Source organism: Macrotis lagotis, chromosome X (genome assembly GCF_037893015.1).
Source record: "Macrotis lagotis isolate mMagLag1 chromosome X, bilby.v1.9.chrom.fasta, whole genome shotgun sequence".
Lineage (NCBI taxonomy): Eukaryota > Metazoa > Chordata > Mammalia > Peramelemorphia > Peramelidae > Macrotis > Macrotis lagotis.
In genome coordinates, this window is record NC_133666.1 from 643,588,789 (window position 1) to 643,610,490 (window position 21,702).

The following is a 21,702-nucleotide window of genomic DNA, read 5'->3' on the forward strand; positions in this document are numbered from 1 at the left end:
TCCGGCGGCCGGACTACAAGTCCCATGAGCTTGAGGGCGAGCCCCGGCTCTCCCCGCCCTCCGCTCCTCGGTCCATTTCCGGAATCCTGCTCCCCCCCCCCCAAACTCCCGGGCGGGGTTTTTTGCGCCTTCAACCAAGCCCGACTGCGTGTTGAGTGGGCGGGCTCTCTATTTCAACCAATACGTATGGACTAGTTTCGATATTAGCCAATGGGAATGGGAGAAACGTCCTCAAGCCTCCGGGGCGGGGTATCCCCAGACCAATCGGCGACGGGAGCGTCAGGCTGGGCAGCGTAGAGCTGGAAGTTGTTCTGCGGCGGCGGCGGCGGCGGTGGCGGCGGCGGCGGCTGAGGAAGAGGCAGAGGAAGATGGTAGGTTCCGCTCCCCGAACCCCTTCCTCCCCCACAAAATGGCGCCCTGCCCGCGGGGACGCCCCGGACCCGTGCCCGGGAGCCGGGGCGGGCGCCGCTGGGGGCGCAGCCCCCCGAGCGGGCCGGAGCTGCGGCGGGTCCCTCCCCTGGCCCATTGTCGCCCCTCCCCCACCTCCCCTCCTCCCATTGTCGCCCCTCCCCCACGCCCGCCCTTCCTTCACACCCCACCCCTCTCCTTTACTTTTCCCCTGTCCCCTTCCCCATCTCCACTCCTTCCGCCCAGCCCCCGCCCCATTGTCAGCAGCCCCCTCCGTGGTCCCCCCAACCCCACTCCCCGACATTCCCTTCCATTGTCTCCTCTCCCCGCTCTCCCTTCCCCCACATTCCTCTGCCCACCCCTCATCCTCCAGTCTAGATGCACCTATCCCCTCCCCCACTCCCTCTTCCTCCTCCTCCTCCTCCTCCATCCTTTTGTCTCCCCCTTCCTCGAATCCTCGAATCCCCTTGAACCACCGGAAGACCCTTCCCCAGGCCTCCCTGTCCTTGTCATCCCGTTACAAACCTCCTCCCTGGCCCCCATCTCCGCTGTCATTCCTGCTGCCAGCCGTCCTGCCCAGCCCTAGCAGCCTCTCTTCATCTAACAATCCTCTTTGCCTCATCCTAGCACCCTTCATGCCCCTTAACCCCACCACTTGTTGGTATATATAGTAAAAACAGCCAGTTTCTGGCTACTGAATCTTTTCCTGAGCTTTTCCCCCTTCCCCATCCTTTTTTCTTCGTGCCTGCCCTTAAACTAGCACTTTCTTTCCCTGCCTCCTTTCTTATTTCATCTCTTCTTTCTTTTCCTATTCCATTCCCCCCCTTCCATGTACGATCTCTTCTACCTCTCCCCATTTTTGTTGAGAGGTAGCCTGACTTTGGAATAGAATAATCAACTTGAAGATACAAAGACCTGAACTGTCCTGCTTCATGTTAATTAGCTTTGTGACCTTGGGACAAATCATTTAATCCCTCAGTTTTCCTGTCTTTAAAATGAGGATAATAATAGCATTAATGGCTCATTTCACAGCTTTGAAATCCCAAAGTTCTACAAAATGTGGACAGTTCTTAAATCATTTATCCCTTTTTCCCACTCCCTATCCTCTAAATCCCAACTTTACTATCTAACTGCCTGAAAGATGGATTTTTCTTTCCAGCCTTTTTTTTTTTTGGATCATTGGGTATCATCCCTTTGAACTCTCCCTGAAATACATTTTTCCCCCTTTTCTTTCTGCTGCTTAGTCCCTCTCTGGGGCAGCCTTTTCCATCCTCACAAGTTGCACACTGGGACCCTTCTTCACAAACTTCAGTGTTCATATCAGTATCATTTGTTACCATGTTCTACCCAAAAAGTCTTTTGTCCAGAAGGCAGTTCCTTTCATCCTGTCCTTTTCCTAAGACTTTACAGCTCTTTGGGCAAGTCCCTAGCCTTGAATTTCCTCATCTTGTAAAAAAGAAGGTATTGGACTAGATGCAGTCATATGATCTGCCCTGATCCCTTTTTATGCCTCTACACACATTAACTCACTCTCCTTGGAATTTATAGGGAAAGATAGTATTTCATTTTATTGTTGTGATTGATTGATGGTGTTTTTTGGGGGGGATGAAAGTAGAGGTGGGGAAGAGGTGGTCAAGCATTCAAATCTATAATAAGATCACCTTTGAGCAGCTTAATTAGATATATTAGCTCCTTGAAGCTCAATATGAAATCAGAGGACCTATTTTCTGGCCCCTTTTCTCCCAGGTCTTCTTTCTGAATAACACTGCCATCTTTCTGTTGCATTTGGTCTCTGCTACTGCTGTTTTTGCACAACTTAACCAACATTTCAGCCACTTTGGGGAGCAGATCTCTTGAATAATTTCCAAGCTGGAGGGGAGAGGGAGGGGTGTCCCTTGATGCCAGTGAATGAAGAGGTCACATTCCCTCCACTGTCCCTGTTTACCATTTTCTGCTTCCTGCCACGCCAGCCTCCTCTTTTGCTCGTTGCCTTGGGGCGGGGCCTGGGGGAAAAGAGATGGGTGGTGAATACTTCATGTTTAGTGCATGACTCTTCATGAATGCCCTTTGTAGTCCTGTAAATAATCATTTCTACCCAGTTCCATATTTCAGGGTTCCCAGCTACAGAGTGATTGAGGCATCATATTTTTCTCACATGTGGCTTTATTTTCAGATTTACCTAAGTCAGAATTGCTGAAATCATGCCTTGTCTGACACTCTCCCCTGCCCTCTAATGGTTTGTGTTGGTCTGGGCGTGGAGGTTTTCATTAGCTTTATCTGAATGTAATATTAGACCTCTTAGTCTATTTGTAGGGTTATTGATGCCAGTGGTTCTTTAGATGTGGTAATGAAGTCAAAACTTTGTAATATTGCTAATGTATTTTAGTTTCTAATATGGTATAAATATTGATAGATATAGCTTATATAAAAACTCTTTGAAGGGCCCCCAATAAATTGGGTAAAGGAGTCCTGAGAACAAAAAGTTTGAGAACCAGTGATCCAGAACATAGCAAGTGGACTGATAGTAATTTGAGATTTGTAGTGGTATAGGTCACTACTTAGCCTTCCCCAAAGGGTGCTTTCAGAGGCTCTTTTTTAATGTGATCTGAGTATTATTCCTAGCCGGATTATAATTCCTTCAGAGGGTAGGACTTGAGAGAACATTAGCTGTAGATCAAGCCTTTTCTAAATGGTTTTTGAATGAACTCTTTTGATCATATAGAAGCTTGCATTTCTGCTTTTTGGAAACATACCATGTGCTCCAGAAGTATGGAAAGTGGTACCCTAACTTTACCAAAGGGCTCTGTTTCCACTCTTTGCTTGAAGATTCAGGATCCTCCATCTGGTCTAAGTCTGTCTTTCTAATCTTTTCTGCTGTTTCTTTAGACACATTTAGAAAAATTTGGTATCCCCCAAATATGTCTCATGTTTGTTTTTTGTTCAGTTGTTTTTCAGTCATGTCCAACACTTTGTGACACCATTTGGGATTTTCTTGGCAAAGATAATGGAGTAGTTTACCATTTCTTTCCTCAGCTCATTTTACAGATGAGAAAACTAAGGCAAATAGGGTTAAGTGACTTGCCCAGGATCACACAGCCAGTAAGTATCTAAATCGAGATTTGAACTCTTGAACTCAGGAAGTTGAGTCTTTTTGATTTCAGGTCTGTCACTCTCTCCACTATACCATTTAGCTGCCAGTGTCTCCTCTCTTCCTGCCTTAATTCAAGGTGATTGAACAAGCATTCATTAAACATATAATATTTGCAATTCTATTTGGTGTTGGGCATATAAAGATAGAATAAGACATTAGAGCTTCCATGAAGGAGCCCATAATCTTAATTTATTGAGCCTTACTATGGGCGAAATATCCATTGCTCAAAGTTTAGTAAGATAAAAGCTTCTTCCTTTATGATAATAGTGTCGTATGATAGGGAGAAGACTGGTCTGGGGGAATCTTAACCCTTGATGCTAGACCTGGCTTTGCAACTCATTTGCTGTTGGGTCTTTTTATTTTATTTTATTTTTTTAGTTTTTTGCAAGGCAAATGGGGTTAAGTGGCTTGGCCAGGGCCTCACAGCTAGGGAATTATTAAGTGTCTGAGGTCGGGTTTGAACTCAGGTACTCCAAGGCCGGTGCTCTATCCACTGTGCCACCTAGCTGCCCCACTGTTGGGTCTTAAACACATCAGTCAGTTCCCTTCTTTGTAACTTGAAAGGCTTGGGCTAGTTGATCACTTATTCTTCTTGCTCTTAAATTTTGTGATCTAATATGTAATGTTAAGTTCAGTTCAGGGGTGGCTAGGTGGCGTAGTGGATAGAGCACCGGCCTTGGAGTCAGGAGTACCTGGGTTCAAATCCGGTCTCAGACACTTAATAATTCCCTAGCTGTGTGGCCTTGGGCAAGCCACTTAACCCCATTTGCCTTGAAAAAACCTAAAAAATAAAAAAAAAATAAGTTCAGTTCAAATGCTGCTTCTTACATGAAGGCTTCCAGATTTCTTCCTATTTTATAGGAACCAAGATTTTATTGTTATAGAGATCGCATCTCCTAAATCATAATTTGGTGTGATGAGAAAAATTAATCACTAGGTAACGAATATTTTGGGTTGTGAGTTCTTCCAAACTTAGCCCTGTTGACGTTTAAACCAATAGATCCATAAGTTTTGTTGCTTGATTTGTATTGAGGGTCTTTTCAGCTAGATGTAGAACCTGCCAATCAATTGTCTTGTGTTAACTACGCAATTGCAATAAAAAGAAGTGAAATAGTCCATGTTTTTGAAAAGTCAAGGTTCTTTTTTGGGGGGGGGACCTGTAAATACAAAATAATTGCTACAAGGTAATTTTTGGTAGAGTTAAGTACTAGCAATTGGGAGAACCATGTGAAAGTCATGCTTTTGCCGAACTGTGAAGAAAACTAGGAATTCTAAGAGGGATTGTGTGCAAAGACATGGAGGTGGGAAATGGAATTCAATGGCTAGACTAAGAGTGTTTAAAGGGGAGTGATACGTTTTTTTTACTTTTAAAAAATATTTTCTTTGGTATTCTTTTTTAAAAAGTTTGAGTTCAGAATTCTCTCCAGCTCCCTTCCTACTCATTGACAAGACATGAAATATGATAGGTACTCTTTAAACATGTGATGTCATATGTATTTTCATTTTAGCCATGTTGCCAAAAAAATAAGAAAAATAAAGTCTTTCATAATTGATTATCATTATACCATTGCAGTTATTACATACAATGTTCTCCTGGTTTTGTTCATTTCACTTTGTATCAGTCATATAAATCTTCTCAAGTTTTTCTGAAATCTTTTTTTCATCATTTCTTCCAGCACAATAATATTCCATCACAGTGATATACCATAACTTATTCAGCCATTTCCTAATTGATGACGTTCTCTTTGATTTTTGAATAATAATCAAAATTATTTATTTTACTTTCCATGATCTTTTTTGTCTCTTGTTTAATTCGTAGATCTGACATTTAATAGAACTGTAAAGAATGGTTTAGAACCAGGTTGGGGGGGCAGCTAGGTGGAGTAGTGGATAAAGCACCTGCCTTGGAGACAGAAGTACCTGGGTTCAAATCTGGTCTCAGACACTTAATAATTACCTAGCTGTGTGGCCTTGGGCCAGCCACTTAACCCCACTTGCCTTGCAAAAAAAACCAAAACCTAAAAAAAAAAAACCAGGTTGGGAAGGACTTGAAATACTAAACAACAGTTTGTATTTGATTCTGGAAGAATAGAGAGGCATTGTAGTTTACTGAGCAAGAGGAATGACATAGTATTTTAGAAATATCAGTTTGGCAGCCACGGAGAAGGGAAAGACTTGAAAACAGGAAGACCATTAGGAGATTATTAAGCTGTGGGCCCCATAGCCTTTAAGAAAAAGGAGTCACCACCACTCCATGTTGAGACACGGGAGGAAATCTTTATTGGGATTCATTAGTATTGCAGTTTTTCCCCCTAGTTTTTCCCTTATTTGTGTCTATCCTACTTTTTCCCTGTTCCAAGATTATTTTAGACTGAGACTATATCCTAATTAACTTTGAAACTCCCCAATTTTCTGGTATAGTTCTTTGAATATAGTATGCACTTAGAGACATGATTGTTGAATAAGTGAATGAAAATAAAACATTCTCTTTTTTTTACTTTTTGGTTAAGTGACTTGCCCAAGGTCACACAGCTAGGCAATTATTAAGTGTCTGAGATTTGAACTCAGGTCCTCCTGACTCCAGGACTAGTGCTCAAACCACTGCACCACCTAGCTACCTTTAAAGCAGAAGTTCTTAAGGTGGGGTCCATTTAGAAATATTTTTATATTTTGTATTGGTTTTCTTTGTATTACTATGCATTTTATTTTACACACCGAAAAACATTATTCTTAGAAAAGATCCATAGATTTTACCAGATTTCCAAGGGAGTCTCTGATCTCAAAATAATATTCTCTTAGGGATTTGGTTTTTGTTTTGTTTTGTTTTTTTTAGGTTTTTTTGCAAGGCAAATGAGGTTAAGTGGCTGGCCCAAGGCCACACAGCTAGGTAATTATTAAGTCTCTGAGACCGGATTTGAACCCAGGTACTCCTGACTCCAGGGCCGGTGCTTTATCCACTGTACCACCTAGCCACCCCTGAGAGATAATTTTTTTAAAGTTATTTATTTAGAATTTTACAATTGTCCCCCTAATCTAGTAGGATTCTCTGGATCAAAGTGTATGAACATTTTAGTCACTTTATTTACATGATTCCAAATTGCTTTTGCAATGGTTGTAACAATTCACACCTTCACCAACAATGCATTGTGGGTTTATCTTACCCTTCCAACACTGACCCTTCTGAATGGGATGATTTTAGCAGCAGTGAGAAAAAGGGGTTGTTGTTCTTTGTGCTAGAAGGTACCTATTGCTGGTACCAGAGTGGAAAGAGGATGGCAGCATTTGAAAACAATCTCCCTTTCTTGGATTTAAATTTGGAATCAGATGATTTTTTTGTTATTGTCCCTGGCTCCCAACATGACAGCATATTTCTTGGGAATGTGGCTTTCTGCTTTAAGCAAGATAGCAGTTGGGAAACAAGATTCCCAGTTGCCTGTTAGACCACTGGATTCTTGCTATCTCATTGAGGCATGTGATGTCTAGCCTGTATGTTTTCAACTTGAGATTCTTGTCTTCTAGGACAGGCAAGGGTTGTTTCTACTCCAAAATCTATTGTATTTCTTTCTGTGTGAGAGAAGGAATGATTGATTATGGGAATTTGATTAATGTGAGCTACCCTTCAAGGTCTAGAGGATCAGTTCTGGGCCTCTTGCCATTGGGATCATTTATGGTATAGAATCACAGAATCCACGAATTGGAAGAGCTGACTTGTACATGAGCAGGAATCCCTTCAAGTGACAAGTTGTCATCTGTCCCACTCCTGAAAGAATTCCAGGGCTGGTGAGGGAACCTGCTGCCTCTCATGGCAACCCATTTCCCTTTGGGACTGTTGTCATTGTTGGGAAGCATATTCTTAAATGGTTCTGAAATATGTCCCTGCAACTTGCCACATAGTACTCTGCTCAGTTAAATTCAGTATTAGGTGGCTGCTATATACAATGCTTATACTTAACTGGGGAAGCTAAAGAGATAGGAAGCAGGCTCATGCTCACTCAAACGCCCACTCTCTCTCCATGCACATGTATTTATATATGTATGTGTAAATTTATGCATATTTGTGCACATAAATTTGTACATATGCATATATATAGGCATTTTTTCATTAACTGTTATGTAAAACAAACTTGATGTGTATATATGACAGATAGAGAAATGGTAATTTCCAGCTTGGGGGATAAGGAAAAATTTCCTGTAGTAGTAAGGCCTGGGGCAGAATTCCCAAAGCTCTGGGTTTAGCAATTTGAAAGGGAGAGGCACAGAAATGAGAAAAGAGGATTTTCTGGAGAAGGGCTTGTAGCCTCACCCTGGGAAGTTTTGTTTTGTTTTGTTTTGCACTGGGCATTTAGAGGAGAGGCAAAAGGGGAGACCAGATCCCTATGGGCTCTCTCCACTTCTGAGAGGCAGAGTACAGCAAAAAGCATTTAGTGAGCATCTGTTTGTGCCAAGCACTTGGATATAAAGGCAGAAACCAGACCTTGCCCTCAAGTAGCTCATCATCAAATGGGGGGAGACCTAACTAAACCAGGATAGACTGGAGGGGATCTCAGCAGAAAGGGGTTTCTTGGAGAAGGAGAGATTTGGGCTGGGACTTGTAGGAAGCCAGGGAGAGCATTGCAGTTTTGAAGACAGCCAGTAAAAATGCTCTGATAGTATGGCAGGACTGGTAAGGAGGCCGGTCACATTGGGCCAGAGAATGCATGTGGAAAGAAGTTTTTCTTTGGAGTCAGGTGATAAAGAACTTTAAAAACTACATAGAGGTATTTATTCTTGTTCTTGAAGGTAATAGGAAGCCACTGGAGTTTATTTAATGAGGATGAGAATGGCATTTATTGGTGAATGCTGAGAGAAGGATGCTTGTGTTTTAACTTTTTTTTAGGTTGTGTTTTTTTTTTTTTTTGCAAGGCAAATGGGGTTAAGTTGCTTGCCCAAGGCCACACAGCTAGGTCATTATTAAGTGTCTGAGGTCGGATTTGAACCCAGGTACTCATCCTGGCTCCAGGGCCGGTGCTCTATCTACTGCGCCACCTAGCTGCCCCTGTGTTTAACTTTTGATTAAGCAATACAACTTTTCCTGCTATAATCCCTCAAAACTTCTGCCTCCCTCCATTGACTAGGATAGGACTTTTCCCACTATTTAGATGGTGCTGAGTTTCTGTTATATAGCTACTAGTGGCTACTAGGAACCCTGTCTGAGAGCAGCTATTAATTACACACTGATAAGCTCTCTGCTGATGCCACCCTGCCATCATCAATCTTTTGAATCATTTCATGAGGAGCTACAAACTAGAACCCATTTTTGTGGAGAGTACGGTAAGAGAGGTTGTCTTTTTGCTAAGAGCCACCAAGACCACCTCCACAGTATTAGAGATGCAGCAGCTAGCAGTTATGAAAATGCTATGACTTGCTACAGATGTGAAAATGGCTTCATCTTCTCATTTGTGGTGTGGTTGGCAAGACTGGACAGAATAGTGAGAAGGGAAGGCTAAGCAGTACCTTTCAGAGCCCATGTAATCAGAGACTGCAAGCAGTATCCAAAACACCTTTTGGTTCCTCTTCAGAATAAAGCCTGGAGTTTTCTTAGGTCTGGAGATCCCCCACTACCTGCCCCCAATTTGGTATAATCTTTCTAAATGTTTGATTTCTCAGCATGCCCTAGTAGCCAAGTGGTAATGTTCCCTAAGCAGCTTCCAGGAGGGTTTTGTCCCTCCTGATTGTCACTGGCTTTTTTGTCACTGGGCCTCTTCTGGATCCGTGTTTAAGTATCCTGTCCATGAATGTATCCATAACAAACTCTAAATCAGGGATTTGCAGGCAGTATTGGTGTGGTGTTGCCATAGTAACCACAGACAAGGCCTCAAAATTCAATAAATCTAGGAACTTTTTAGGGATAAATTAATTTGTTTGACCAAATATAGCCTGCAAATGACATTTCAACTATCCAAATGGTCCTTGACAGAAAAAAAGGTTCCCCACCCCTGCTCTCCATGGAGAGAAGCTCATGTCTTTCCTGGGTCCAGTTGCACTTGGTCTTAGCTTTGTTTTCTTGACAGTTTATCTTACACTAAACAATGCTTATACAATTGAATTAGATTAAGTAAGCCCTCCAGCTTCCTTCCTACAGGAATTATCATTAATAAACAAATTAGCCTCTTCCATATAATCCTGTGACATTAAGTCATTTTACCTCCCTGGGTCTGCTTCCTCATATTTTTAAACAGGAATTCTGATATTATATACATATATATGTTTATATATAATTCCATCTGTCTTGTAGAGTTTTTGTGAGGGTCAATAAAGATAATATGTGCGAAGTGCTTCCTAACTGAAACAAAGGGTTACGGAAGGTAAATATTGTTACCAAGATCCTCTTCCCATGGGACCTGTTGGTTTTGACCTCCTACCTAGAAGCCTAGCTTTCCTCTCAGACTTTGTTTCCAATTCAGATAGTGGGATTTAACTGAATGTACCAACCTAATGGAGTTTCTACTGTCATTGTTAGTCCCCTCATACTTGTTCTGGAACAAGACCCATTTTAAGACTGCACTAGGAACCATTGGTGGTGTTTGAAATGTTTTGTGGAGAATGTTTCCCCCTAATGTGCCCTGTGCTGAAGGCTTTGCAGAGTTTCTACTGGTGGCCCTGATTCCTGGACCCATGGTCAGGGAACTTGACTCTTTGTAAAGAAGCTTGTACCACTGTAATGCAAAGACTCAAATTAATAGTACCAGCCTTATCACATATTGGCTTTGTGACTGAACAAATTACTTCCTTCTTTTACCATCTTGAGGGTGGTGAAGTGAAAGAACACAATAGTAACTGATTCTCTATCCTTGGGCAAGCCACCTTGTATCTCTAATGCCCATCTCTAAAATGGGGGTGAAAATATTTATTCTAGGAATGGCTAGGTGGTGCAGTGGATAAAGCACCAGCCCTGGAGTCAGGAGTACCTGGGTTCAAATCCAGTCTCAGACAATAATTATCTAGCTGTGTGGCCTTGGGCAAGCCACTTAATCCCATTTGCCTTGCAAAAAAAAAAAAAAAAATATATATATATATATATATATAGAGAGAGAGAGAGAGAGAGAGAGAGAGAGAGAGAGTCTACCTTCTGTCATAGGAATATAAGTGTGCTGTAAACCTTAACTTTAAATACATACATGTGTACAGACACATATGTACATATATAAAAATACACACACTCACACACTTAAATAATCTCTAAGGTCTCTTCTAGGTTTCATTTTTATGTCTCTCATTTGTAGATTAAACTAAATTGTGAACTAGCTAGCTGTCTCTGTAGTCATTTTAGGCCTGTTCCACCCTGACCTGGGAGTGTTTTGAAAACAGTTGAACATCAGTTTGAGAGTTGCTGGTACAAAGACTTTGGCTTATGAGCCAAAGACTCAGGTTCCAGAGTACAAAAAGAAGTGATTTATCCATGACTACAAAGGTGGGTATGTAGGTTCTTTGGTTATTTCCTTTTTGCAGATGAGGAAACTGAAAGTCAGATGATTTTCCCAGGGTTGCACATCAAATACCTTTGAGACCTACAGGATTTGAATTCAAGTTTTCTATTCACTGTACAACTTCGATGCTATATGTAGTAGTAGAATAAGCTAAAAGGAGAATTAAGTTGATTGTTCAAGGTGTGGCAGAGCTAAATCTCCACCTGTTCCAGGTCTCTGTGATAGTTCATCCTCTGAATATCATGGGGGAGATAGTGGTCTGTCCCTTAGGATTGAATACAGATCAGAGAACATTCAGTTGCTTGCCTCTTGGTGTCTCTCCAAGCTGCCTTCTCTAAGGATGACCTCCAAGCTGCTGACTTCTGCTAACTTCTTTATTTCATTTCTTTACTTCATTTACTTCATTTCTTTCACAGTCTTCTCTCCCTTGCAAGCTATCTATCATTTTTTAGAACAGGAAACTTTCTCCTTTCTTCCTCTAAAGGCAAGGGAATGCAATTTTCAGGTGACTTTTGAGAAAGGAGTTGCAGAAGACTGTTACAACAGCACAGTACTTAATTTCCTGCTGTTAAGAGCATTGAGAGTATTGGATAGGGATTTAACTATTGGTATGGGGGAGGGGGACATTTCCTAAATTCCTAAATGATATCAAGCTGGAAGAGACCTTGGAGATCAATTAATCCAAATCCTTTCATGGGTGAGGGCCTGAAGCAAGAGAAGCTGGGTAAATTGTCCAAGATTACTGAGGGAGTCTGGGACAGAGTCAGGATTTGAACCCAGTTCTTGTGCCCTTTCCACAACCTTGTACTATTTCTCAGAACTTTCATTAAAATGCTATTCAGATTCCTCTTAGTGGTCCAGAGGTATCCCAGGCTCTTCTGAAGTCTATGCTAACAGAGGCAAGGTATACCAAATCCTAAAGGATTTAGGTAGAGTCCTGGTGATTGTTAATATATGTCTGTTGTCAGAGATTTCATTTAGTCAATAGTTAAATGTGGGGAAGCTCCTCAATAGAAGGTGAAATTTACTTTAGCTTAGGAAACACTCTTTAAAAATTTAATATTTTATTTGTTTTCCAATTACATACAACAGTAGTTTCTGCTATCATTATTTGTAAGGTTTTGAATTTTACAATTTCCCTTCCCCACTCCCTTCCTTCCCCCCTCCCCCCAGAAGGCAGTCTGATAATATTTACATTGAGGAAACACTCTCTTAAAACAACCTGTTTTGATAGAAGGGAAGGAGAGTGCTGTTGGAGGGTGGTTCACTCCAGTAAAACCATGGCTTCTACAAATGATCTCAGTATATAGCTGGGGGTTGTTGCCAAAAGGCGGTCTTTTGATCCCACTGTGGGACTGCCAATTGACTAAGCACATATTATCTTGGGGGGGTAGAAATAGAAGGAAAATGGAAATAACATTTCATTAGTATTTGATAGTCTGCAGAGCACATTGTTTATAGTTGTCCTGTGAGACTGTAAGTACAAGTATTATTCACAATTTATATCCCCGAGAGGTAAAATGATTAGTGGTGGAGTCAGGCCTTCCACCTAGGACTTGGGACTCAGATCCTGAATGCTTTTTAATCAGAAAGTAGAAAGTGGGGGAAAAGGTGGGGATGAGAAGAAAAAAAGAGGTTTCTGTGATTGGAAACAGGGGAGAAAGGACCCTGAGTGATGATGCTTGCCATGTTATCTAAATCTTATATGGTGATCTTAAATCCCTTAAATATAAATCTTATTCTTTGTGCAAATGACTTTTTTTTTTTTTTTTTTTGCTGGGGTGAAAGGAGAAAACAGTTCCACTTGATACACTTTGTGGATTTGCTTTCATGAAAAGATTGCAGGCCAAAAAGGAGTCTTTCTTGCTTCCTTCTTCTCTGGCCACATTGTCTGATAGGTCCAGAGTGCTGGGAAGCCTGGAACCTGAGGGACAGAATAGTCATGAGGTGACCTTGCTTATCACACACACACACACACACACACACACACACACACACACAATTAAGGAGGTGGCATTGAATCTTCACCTGCATGACTGAGGTTCTGGAAGTCTCCCTCCATTGTGGTTGGGCTTCTCTCTACTGGTTGGTCTGTCCATTGTCTCTTTTTTTTAATTTTTTATTTATTTAAGGCAGTGGGGTTAAGCGTGACTTGTCCAAGGCCACACAGCTAGGCAATTAAGTGTCTGAGGTCTGATTTGAACTTAGGTCCTCCTGACTCCAGGGCTGGTGCTCTATCCATTGCACCACCTAGCTGCCCCCTATGTCCATTGTCTCTTACTGATGTTATGGGATCTCTTCTTGTGTCTTTTCCAGGCAGATTTTTTGAAAGGATTACCCGTCTACAACAAAAGCAATTTTAGTAGATTTCATGCTGATTCTGTGTGCAAAGCCTCGGTGAGTAGTTTTGAAGGGTGGGGTGGTGTTCCTAGAGACTTTGTGAATGAGGTGAGGTGTCCCTTGCCATGAGCTGCTTCTCTTGGCAGAGGTATCTTGGAGTTGTGGACAGAATTGACTGTATGGATGGAGGAGCCTCAGGTAGAAGTGGAGGGCATGTGGTTCAGGTGTGGTATTGGTTTAATTGTAGCTTATGCTTTGTTTTGTTCACTTAAGGCAAAGACACAGCACTGTGGAGGGGGATGGACACTCACCTGAGGGTCACAGGTATAAGCTCTAGCCCAGCTTGGACATGGACACTCAGAATGTGTCTTTGGGAAAACATTTTTTCACTGAGAATTTGTTTTCCTTTTCTTTTTTTAACTAATATTTTATATTTCTCTTTCAAATGAGAGAATCTTCTTGACCATCTTAATTTCAAGTGTCTGAATTTTGATGCATCACATTCTGCCTCAGTAATACGGGTGCTAACCTGAACTGAGTGATTAAGGGAAGGGGAAGGATATGCTCTCACCATCATGTACATATGGGGGTGTGTGTATGTATGTGTGTGTAATGGGTAGGGACTTTGAGAATGGGAATTTCTCATCACCACATGGTTTCTAATATCCTTCTTCCTGATTATCTTACAGAACAGACGGCCATCGGTCTATCTTCCCACAAGAGAATATCCATCAGAACAGAGTAAGTGAAGTTGTTTTCTTGGGCTGTTGTGTTGCTGTCAAGGTGGGATTTGGGTTTAATAGCCAAGGCCTTAGAAAGGAGAGCTCCTCCCTTTGCCCAGAAGACTGCTGGCATGTCAGGTTATCTTCTTGAGAAAGGCTAGACCAAAGGCTGGTCCGTCATGTTTGGGATGGATTAAATTGGGTTTGAGCAGGGGAGTCCAGGGGAAAGGGCCTTAGAGATCTCCACCATAGCTGTTGTCCCCATTTATAGCATCCTAGCTTCAAAATTTGAATTCTCTGATCAGATCCCCTGGTGCCAAGTCTCACTCCTTCCTTTTTTTTTTTTTTTTTTAAGTTTTTGCAAGGCAATGAGGTTAAGCAGCTTGCCCTAGGCCACACAGCTAGGTAATAAGTGTCTGAGGCTGGATTTGAACTCGGGTACTCCTGACTCCAGGGCCAGTGCTCTATCCACTATACCACCTAGCCACCCCCTCACTTCTTCCTTTTGTTGAAAAGGATGCTCTTACTTTAGTTAATTAAGCCTTGTTAATTTTTACCCTCTCACTTGGGAAATTTTCACATTTGAGACATGAATAGGTATACGTTTGTCTTTTACCCAATCTTTAAAGAAAGGAGTTTGTGAAAGAAGAGTATAGTGAAGAATATGTGTAGTTTAAAAAAAAAACCCCAAACCCCAACAATAATGCTGGATATCTGGGTTCAAATCCAGTTGCTTCCCCTCCCCCCAATTTCCAAATTTCATCTGACCTTTCAGAAAGTCATTTTCTTTCTCTGCTTTATTATCCTTGTCTGTAAAATGGGGTCAATATAAATATGGACTACTATTTATAACAGTAAGATCAAGAGCAATGATAAAATCTGGAAAAAGTGATTTGGTTCTCCAAGGCTATGCTCAGGGAGCACCAAATCTGAGCAGCTTTTTATTTGGGCCTGGGACCTGTGTCTGTCATTGAGGACCAGTGGTAGGAAAATTTTTATAACTGCTACTCATCAAGACCACAAAAAGGGCCTTGTAAAGTAGTAAGAGTCCCCCCTACTTAACAAAAAAGAGATCTTTAAGGACCTAGCAAAATGCTGGGAAGTATTAAGTCATATTAAGTCCCTCTAGCCCCAAAACAAATACATGAGTTGCTTCCTAGACACCATAGGGTGATTGAAAATGAAGTATCATTACAAACTGCTGCTTTCTGTTTGTGTTTCTCTCTGCTCCTCCAGTAATCGTAACAGAAAAGACAAACATTCTTTTACGTTACCTTCATCAGCAATGGGACAAAAAGGTAAGTGCTTAAATGCTGCAGCTTGGGGCAAGACCATTTCATTGTAGAAATAGGACTATTCAAGTGCGAATGATGGAAGGCAGCAGGACCTCTTGAGGCAGCCCTCTGATTGCTTTCAATAGGTCAACAAGCATTTTCGAGTGCCTGCTAGGTGCTAGACACTGTTAATTCCTGGGTATACAAACCCAAGAAAGGGGCTTAAGAGTTCTTAGGCATTGGGGACCATGATCCTTGCTTGAAATCAGTCAGTTTCCTCCTTGGTGCTCAGCATGAGCCCCCTCTGCCGTCACCATGGTCTCCTGAGTCCCATGTGGGAGAGAGGTTCTCCTACCTAGCTCTGGCCAGTGTTTCCGTACCCTTGATATTCTGGGAGAGCAGAGGGTGACATAGAGACTGGCAGATGGAATCACCTCCTGGTAGCCAAATCACCTCCTGGTAGAGTTCAGGGAACTGTAGGATTAGAAGCAAAAATATTGACTGCAGGTCATACATGAAATAGGCAGTACCAGATCCAGGACCCAGGCCTCCTGATTCCCAGGTCAGGGCTCTTGTTTTAAAAGTTTGTTGATTGGATTTAGTTTTACACCAGAGTCACTTAAGACACCGTTCCCTCCCCCCCCTCCCCCCCCCCCCCAGCTCCCCATTTGAATTTTCCCTTGGAATCAGGAAAAACAGTTAAGTCAAGCCAACTGATACAGAGACTGGGGAACATTCCATTCCCTAGACAGGCCTCCCATAAGGAGAGAGGAAATGGCTTATAAGCTTATAAGATCTGTCTTCTGGGTTCATGGTTTATGGGCATGTGTGTGTGTGTGTGTGTCTGTCTGTCTGTCTGTCTGTCTGTGTCTGCATGGATATTCAAGGATCAGAGAGACCATCCTCCTCTATCTTCATCCATGCTTGCTGTGCACCTAATGAGATGTGTCTTTCTGCAGACCTCCCAGCCCCATACCATCACTTAAACTGCCTTTCCTCTCTTTCTGAGTCGTAGACTTCTGTTGGGGCCATCTTATTTCCCTGAGTATTTGGGAGATCCTGGGAGCACTCAGTTCCTGGGACTTGCTGAAATGTGGCAATGAATGACTGTACAAGACAATGATTGTGAAGCCTCTTTCCCCAAGGAGCTGAGTAGTCCCATGATCTGTGGTCTGGGGGGTTCCCTTCATAATCTCCTAGTTCAGCCTCCTCTCTCATCTGGGCAGATCTTCCATAACCTTTTTTTAGTTTTTGTTTTTGCAAGGCAATGGGTTTAAGTGATTTGGCCAAGGTCACACTGCTAGGTAATTGTTAAGTGTCTGAGGTTGGATTTGAACTCAGGTCCTCTTGACTCTAGGGCCAATGCCACCTAGCTTCTGTGCCACCTAGCTTCTATAACCTTTCTGAGAGAGGGCTCCCTGCTTTTGCTCAAACTCTTAGGCCTCCAGGAGAAGGAGATCCCCACCCAAGAAAGCAGTTGACTCATTCCCTTCTTGGGCCTCCTTGTCACCCCAGCTCACCTCCCACTACTTCTCATTTAGATCCCTCTTGGGAAGCGAGTAGAAGAAGGCCCATCTCTTTTCCATATTCGAATGCCTTAAAATAGTGATTTTGTTGTGTCCCCCCTCCAATCCCCCAGTACTTACCATTTCCAGACTGGGTATTCCTAATTTCTGTTATCAATATGGCAGAGTTTCCAGTAAATCAATGGAACAGCACACTAGGCAGTCTGGAAATGCTTCTAGAAACTTGTGCTGAGTCTTGAAAGAAGCTGGGGAGGCTGAGAGTTAAGGGAGAAGAGCATGCCAGGCAGGAGGCACAGAGTCAGGAGGTGGAGGGCCAGGAGTGTTATCTAAAGAGGGTGGAAAGGTTGACACCAGATTGTGAAAGATTTTAAAAGTTAGAAAGGAACCACTGGACTTATTTGAGTAAGGGAGTGACAGTCAGATCTGAGCTTAAGGAAAATCACTTGGACAACTATGTGGATTGGAGCAGAGGGAGACTTAAGGCAGAAGCCCTTTGCAATAGACTAGGCAAGAGGGATAAGGTATTGGGAGTAGGGAAAAGGGGTTGGATTTGAGAGATGTGGAGTTAAACTATAATGTACAGATAGACTCCAGCTTGTCATGATGCTTCCTAAAAGGTGGCACCAAGAAGAATCACAATGATTGACCTTTTTGGGGAAGATTATTTTTCAGCCTAGTCAAAGTGCTTCATGTATATAGCCACTTTCTCAGGTCTACCCCTCTTCACATTGTCCCTCCCAGCAGACAGTGACTTTACCTGGATGCCCATTAGAACAGTGACTCAGTTCCATTGTACCAATAGTCTGGGGCAAACTCAGATTCCATCTCTCTGCTACCACTTTTGCTGCCATAGTCATACAACTGTACAAATGCAGGGGGAGGGAGATTTGGCTAGACAGCTTCTTTGGGTGGGTGGGAGGGACAGGGAAGAGCTGATTTTCTTAATGAACTGGAAGCTGAAAAAGGTCAATCATTATATAGCAGCAGACAAACTAACAAAGTTAATTAGGTCTTAGGTTGCTTTTACACAGATGCACTCTCCAGAAAAAAAGGAGGTGATTGGATTTCTTTTCTCTATCCAGTTTAGACCACAGTTTGTAGTATTTTCATTTCTGTATACTAAGACTTAGAAAGAACATTAACATACTGGAATGTGCAAATGAACACGACCAAGACAATCAAGGCCCTAAAAAATCATGTTTGGAAAAGTGTTTGAAGGACTTAGGTTCTATATTGCTTTATAGAAAATAATAATATATTCTATTATTGTATAGAAGAAAAAGACAATCATATCCCTAAAGGCTGTCATAGAGAAAAGGAAGTAGATTCGTGTTTCCAGAGGGCAGAAGGAGGAGTAAGAGGAGTTAGAGTTGAACTCAGTTTAAGAAAATTCTTCAATAGTTGTGGGTAGAGTGACTCAGGAGCTGACCACTAAGCTCCAGTGCTGAAGGGTGGTCCTGGGTTTGTGGGGCTCAAGATCTCTGGTCTGCCGCCCTTTTAAAGATGAACAGGGAAGAGGCTTTATCTGTATCAGCTTGTTAGGTTAATACTGACTGCCCTTTGTATGCCCCGGGGGCCAAGTTAAAGGGAGCAGTGAAAACCACCTTATATGTATTATCTCACATCCCCATGAGGGGAGGTGTTAGTATTTTACAGTTGAAGATACTGAGACAGAGAGGTTCAGTAGACTTGCCCAAGGTCACCCAGTTCATGTCTGAGGTAGGATTTGCACGTCTTCCTAGCTCCAAGCCTGGGCTGCGTCCATAGTGTCTCCTTGGTGATAAATTTAATTGAGACAGTGTACACTTCTATGTTTATACCAAATAAATTCCAAGTTAGATGTTTTGTGGATTGGGGAAGGGCTCTGGCAGTTAATCGGATCAGAAATGTCTCCTTGTGTAAGGTGGTGTTTGAGCTGAGCACTGAGCTTGGGATTCTGAGGGGTAGAGGGTTCAGCCTGTGTATAAACAAGGGCAAGAAACAGCAGGGGCTTCAGCTGAGTTCAGGAGAGCATTGTGGGAAAGGTGGTAGGTTAGAACCTCTTTGGTAAGGACTTTGAATGGCCAACAAAGGAGTTTCTTAAAGTATCTGCTCATATTGCTGCTAGGGAATCACTGGAGTTTATTTAGCAGAGAAGGAATGTCCTGTACTTTAGGGAGCAGTGAAACTAGGATTTGAACCCACATCCTTTGATTCCCCTTGTTCAGGGATCGGTCTCCTGTTACATTTCAGCCTCTTGGTAGAAGGGATTTCTGCTAAGTTAGCATTGGCCTCTTTTCCCTCTGAGATCCGTTCCAGTTCTGGGGTTCTCTGATCATTTGGTATATTGGCTTTGCTTGGAGTCTTGGATGTTATTTGGTGAAGGACTGTAATTTCATACTGTCCCTGCCTTCTCTGACTCCTGACTCTCCGATGTAAATAGTCCCCTCAGCTGAATCTCATGGTCAATGCAAAGGTCGCTCTTCTGTGCCTGGACGGTCTAGGGCCAGGTCGGTTAGCTCCCTCTCTGCCCCACCTACTCCTTGTTTGTGCCCATCCAAGATTGAGAAAGGATGCATGCTTAAAATTGCCTCACCTTTATAAACATGGCAACTCAGCCAAGCTACTTGGAGGTATGCCTGTTCCCCTCCTTTTCCTCATTCTCTCTTAGTACATTGAAGGTGAAGAGTTAAAAAAAAAATCATCCTTTTAGCTTCCTGCCAATGTTCCAGGAAGAAATAGATAGGGCTGCTATGAAGTTTGTAAATCAAGTGTGAAGCACAGCAACCTGGAACTAGGTTTGCTTTTGGCCTTGTTTTTGATAGATAAATAACAGCCTAGTCCTGCGTTAACCCTGTGTGGAGAAAATTCCTCTGGCTTACTTAGGGGAGTAGAAAGGGCCAGGGCTGTGGGTTAGCAGAATCTAACATCAATAAGCCTTTGTTTTAGGCTCCAAGAAACAAGAGATAAGGCATTCGGTCATAACAACTTACTTTTTTATAGCCCTTAGAGGTCCTCTTGGGCATAAGTGAGGACAGTCTGGCTACCTATTAGAGCTGTTGGGAGAAAAGTGCTTTGTCAACCTGAAAGGACTCTGTCTTGGCTCAGTCACTCTCCTGCAGTCCAGCTTCTTTGGATTACTTGTTCCATGAGGAGAATGGTCGAGATGGAATCATTACAGACCTTTGACCTTTGACAGTATAATTCTAAAACCCACTTACAAGAAAGGCCAGCAGAGTAGTATTGTCCATAATAAACCGTGTGTATCCCACTAGATGGCCTATAAGAATACTGTGGATTTTGGTGGGGATGGATTCACCAAAGACTAACTCTATCCAAACGATCATCTTGTTCTAATCACTCAGGCTGAGTGCTTCAGTCGATTATTTGAGGATTGCATTGTTGTGAAGGCATAGGTAAAAATGGAACTGTGCCTGAGCTTTTTAATCATCCTCATAGCTAGCATTTATGTAATGCTTTCATATATATATATATATATATATCTTAGATCCTCACAACAACCCTGTGAAGTAAATGCTACGATCAGCAGCAGCATTTTATAATTGATAAAACTGAGGCAAACAGAGGTCAAGTGACTTGCCCAGGGGCATACCACCTAGGAAGTGAAGCTGAGTTTTAACTCAGTTCTCCCAATTATTGTTCTATTCATTGGGCCATCAGCTGCCCCAGTTTTTTTCTTTAGCTATTATATAACATTTTAACCTTCAATTCATCTTCCCATTCTGCTCCAAGGCTCCTTAATCACTCACCAGGTCAGCTCTTGAGTACGGAGATGGGGTCCTTCTCCCCTCCCTGCTTCCCTTGCTGGAAAGTCTTAGGACAAAACTTGCTGTTCTCCTCTGTTACAATAGAAAAGCAGAGGATTTGGAATCAAAAGACCTGTTTTTTTTTTTTTATCCTGACTTCCATTTGCTAACTCTAATTCTAGACAAGTCACTTCATCTTTGAGCTTCAATTTCCTGATGTAAATTGGGAGCAGTCCTTTCCTACCTGAGGTGGTTGTGTGGCTTAGGTGAGGTAATGTGCACAAGCTGCTTGGAGAGTGGTACAATGCTCCCGAGATATTATTCCTTAGAATTCCCTGGGGAGAGGCTGGTCCTACTGCTTCAGCTCCGGAGGCACCTAGAGCTGCAAGAACATTGCCCCTGGAGTCACAGCTCTGCTACTAATTTTAGTTGTTTGATCTTGGACAAATCAATTAGCCTTGGTTTCCTCTTCTGTAAAATAATACTTTATCTGCCTGGATAGGTTGCTATCTTAAAGTCCCTTCTGTGTCCCAAAGCTCTAAGATTTCTGAAGTCAGGAATGTGATCCCTGTGAAGGGATTTGTTATTCTACTACACTAAAAAAGCTTGTAGGTGTATAGATTCTCCAGACTGAGCTCAGGAAGCACATAAGCCAAGCCTTCCTTCCACATGAGCCCTTGCCCTGACACTCCTAACATGCTGTTTGGCCTCTGGCCTGGAGAGCCCAAGCGCTCAATGTTGTTCACTCTACTCTCCCTGGAGGTCTCACATGCCTCCTGCTGCTCTCCTTGGTGTGGAGATAACCCTTAATGAAAGTTATAAAGCCTCATTTAAGGACCTACTGTGTACCTGAAACCTGGAGGAGGTGACATTTGAAATGAGGACTCCAAGAGGAGTAGAGTTAGACTCAACCGGAGCAGAAGAGAGCCTTCCCTCCCCTTCCCAGAGCATGCTTGGGGAACAGAGTGGGAACTACTTTGATTGCATATGTAGTGATGAGAAAGGTCTTGGAATATCACCATGGCCAGTGAATCAAGCCAAGAGCTCAGAACTTAGAGGGGACTTAGGA

The 21,702-nt window shown here is 42.6% G+C and overlaps 1 protein-coding gene across 2 annotated transcripts in view; it reads left to right on the forward strand.

The window, feature by feature from the left end:
* DDA1 (DET1 and DDB1 associated 1) overlaps positions 1–21,702 on the forward strand; it is a 22,719-nt gene continuing 1,017 nt past the window's right edge. Inside the window, exons 1-4 of one of the 2 annotated variants that reach the window (XM_074204468.1) lie at positions 1–371; positions 13,342–13,422; positions 14,055–14,106; positions 15,324–15,385. In XM_074204468.1, coding sequence (XP_074060569.1) covers positions 369–371; positions 13,342–13,422; positions 14,055–14,106; positions 15,324–15,385 — 198 coding nt within the window. In that variant the 5' untranslated portion in view covers positions 1–368. Of the gene's footprint in view, positions 372–2,003; positions 3,508–13,341; positions 13,423–14,054; positions 14,107–15,323; positions 15,386–21,702 lie in introns of those variants that run through there. The other variant, XM_074204466.1, reaches the window with a different exon arrangement.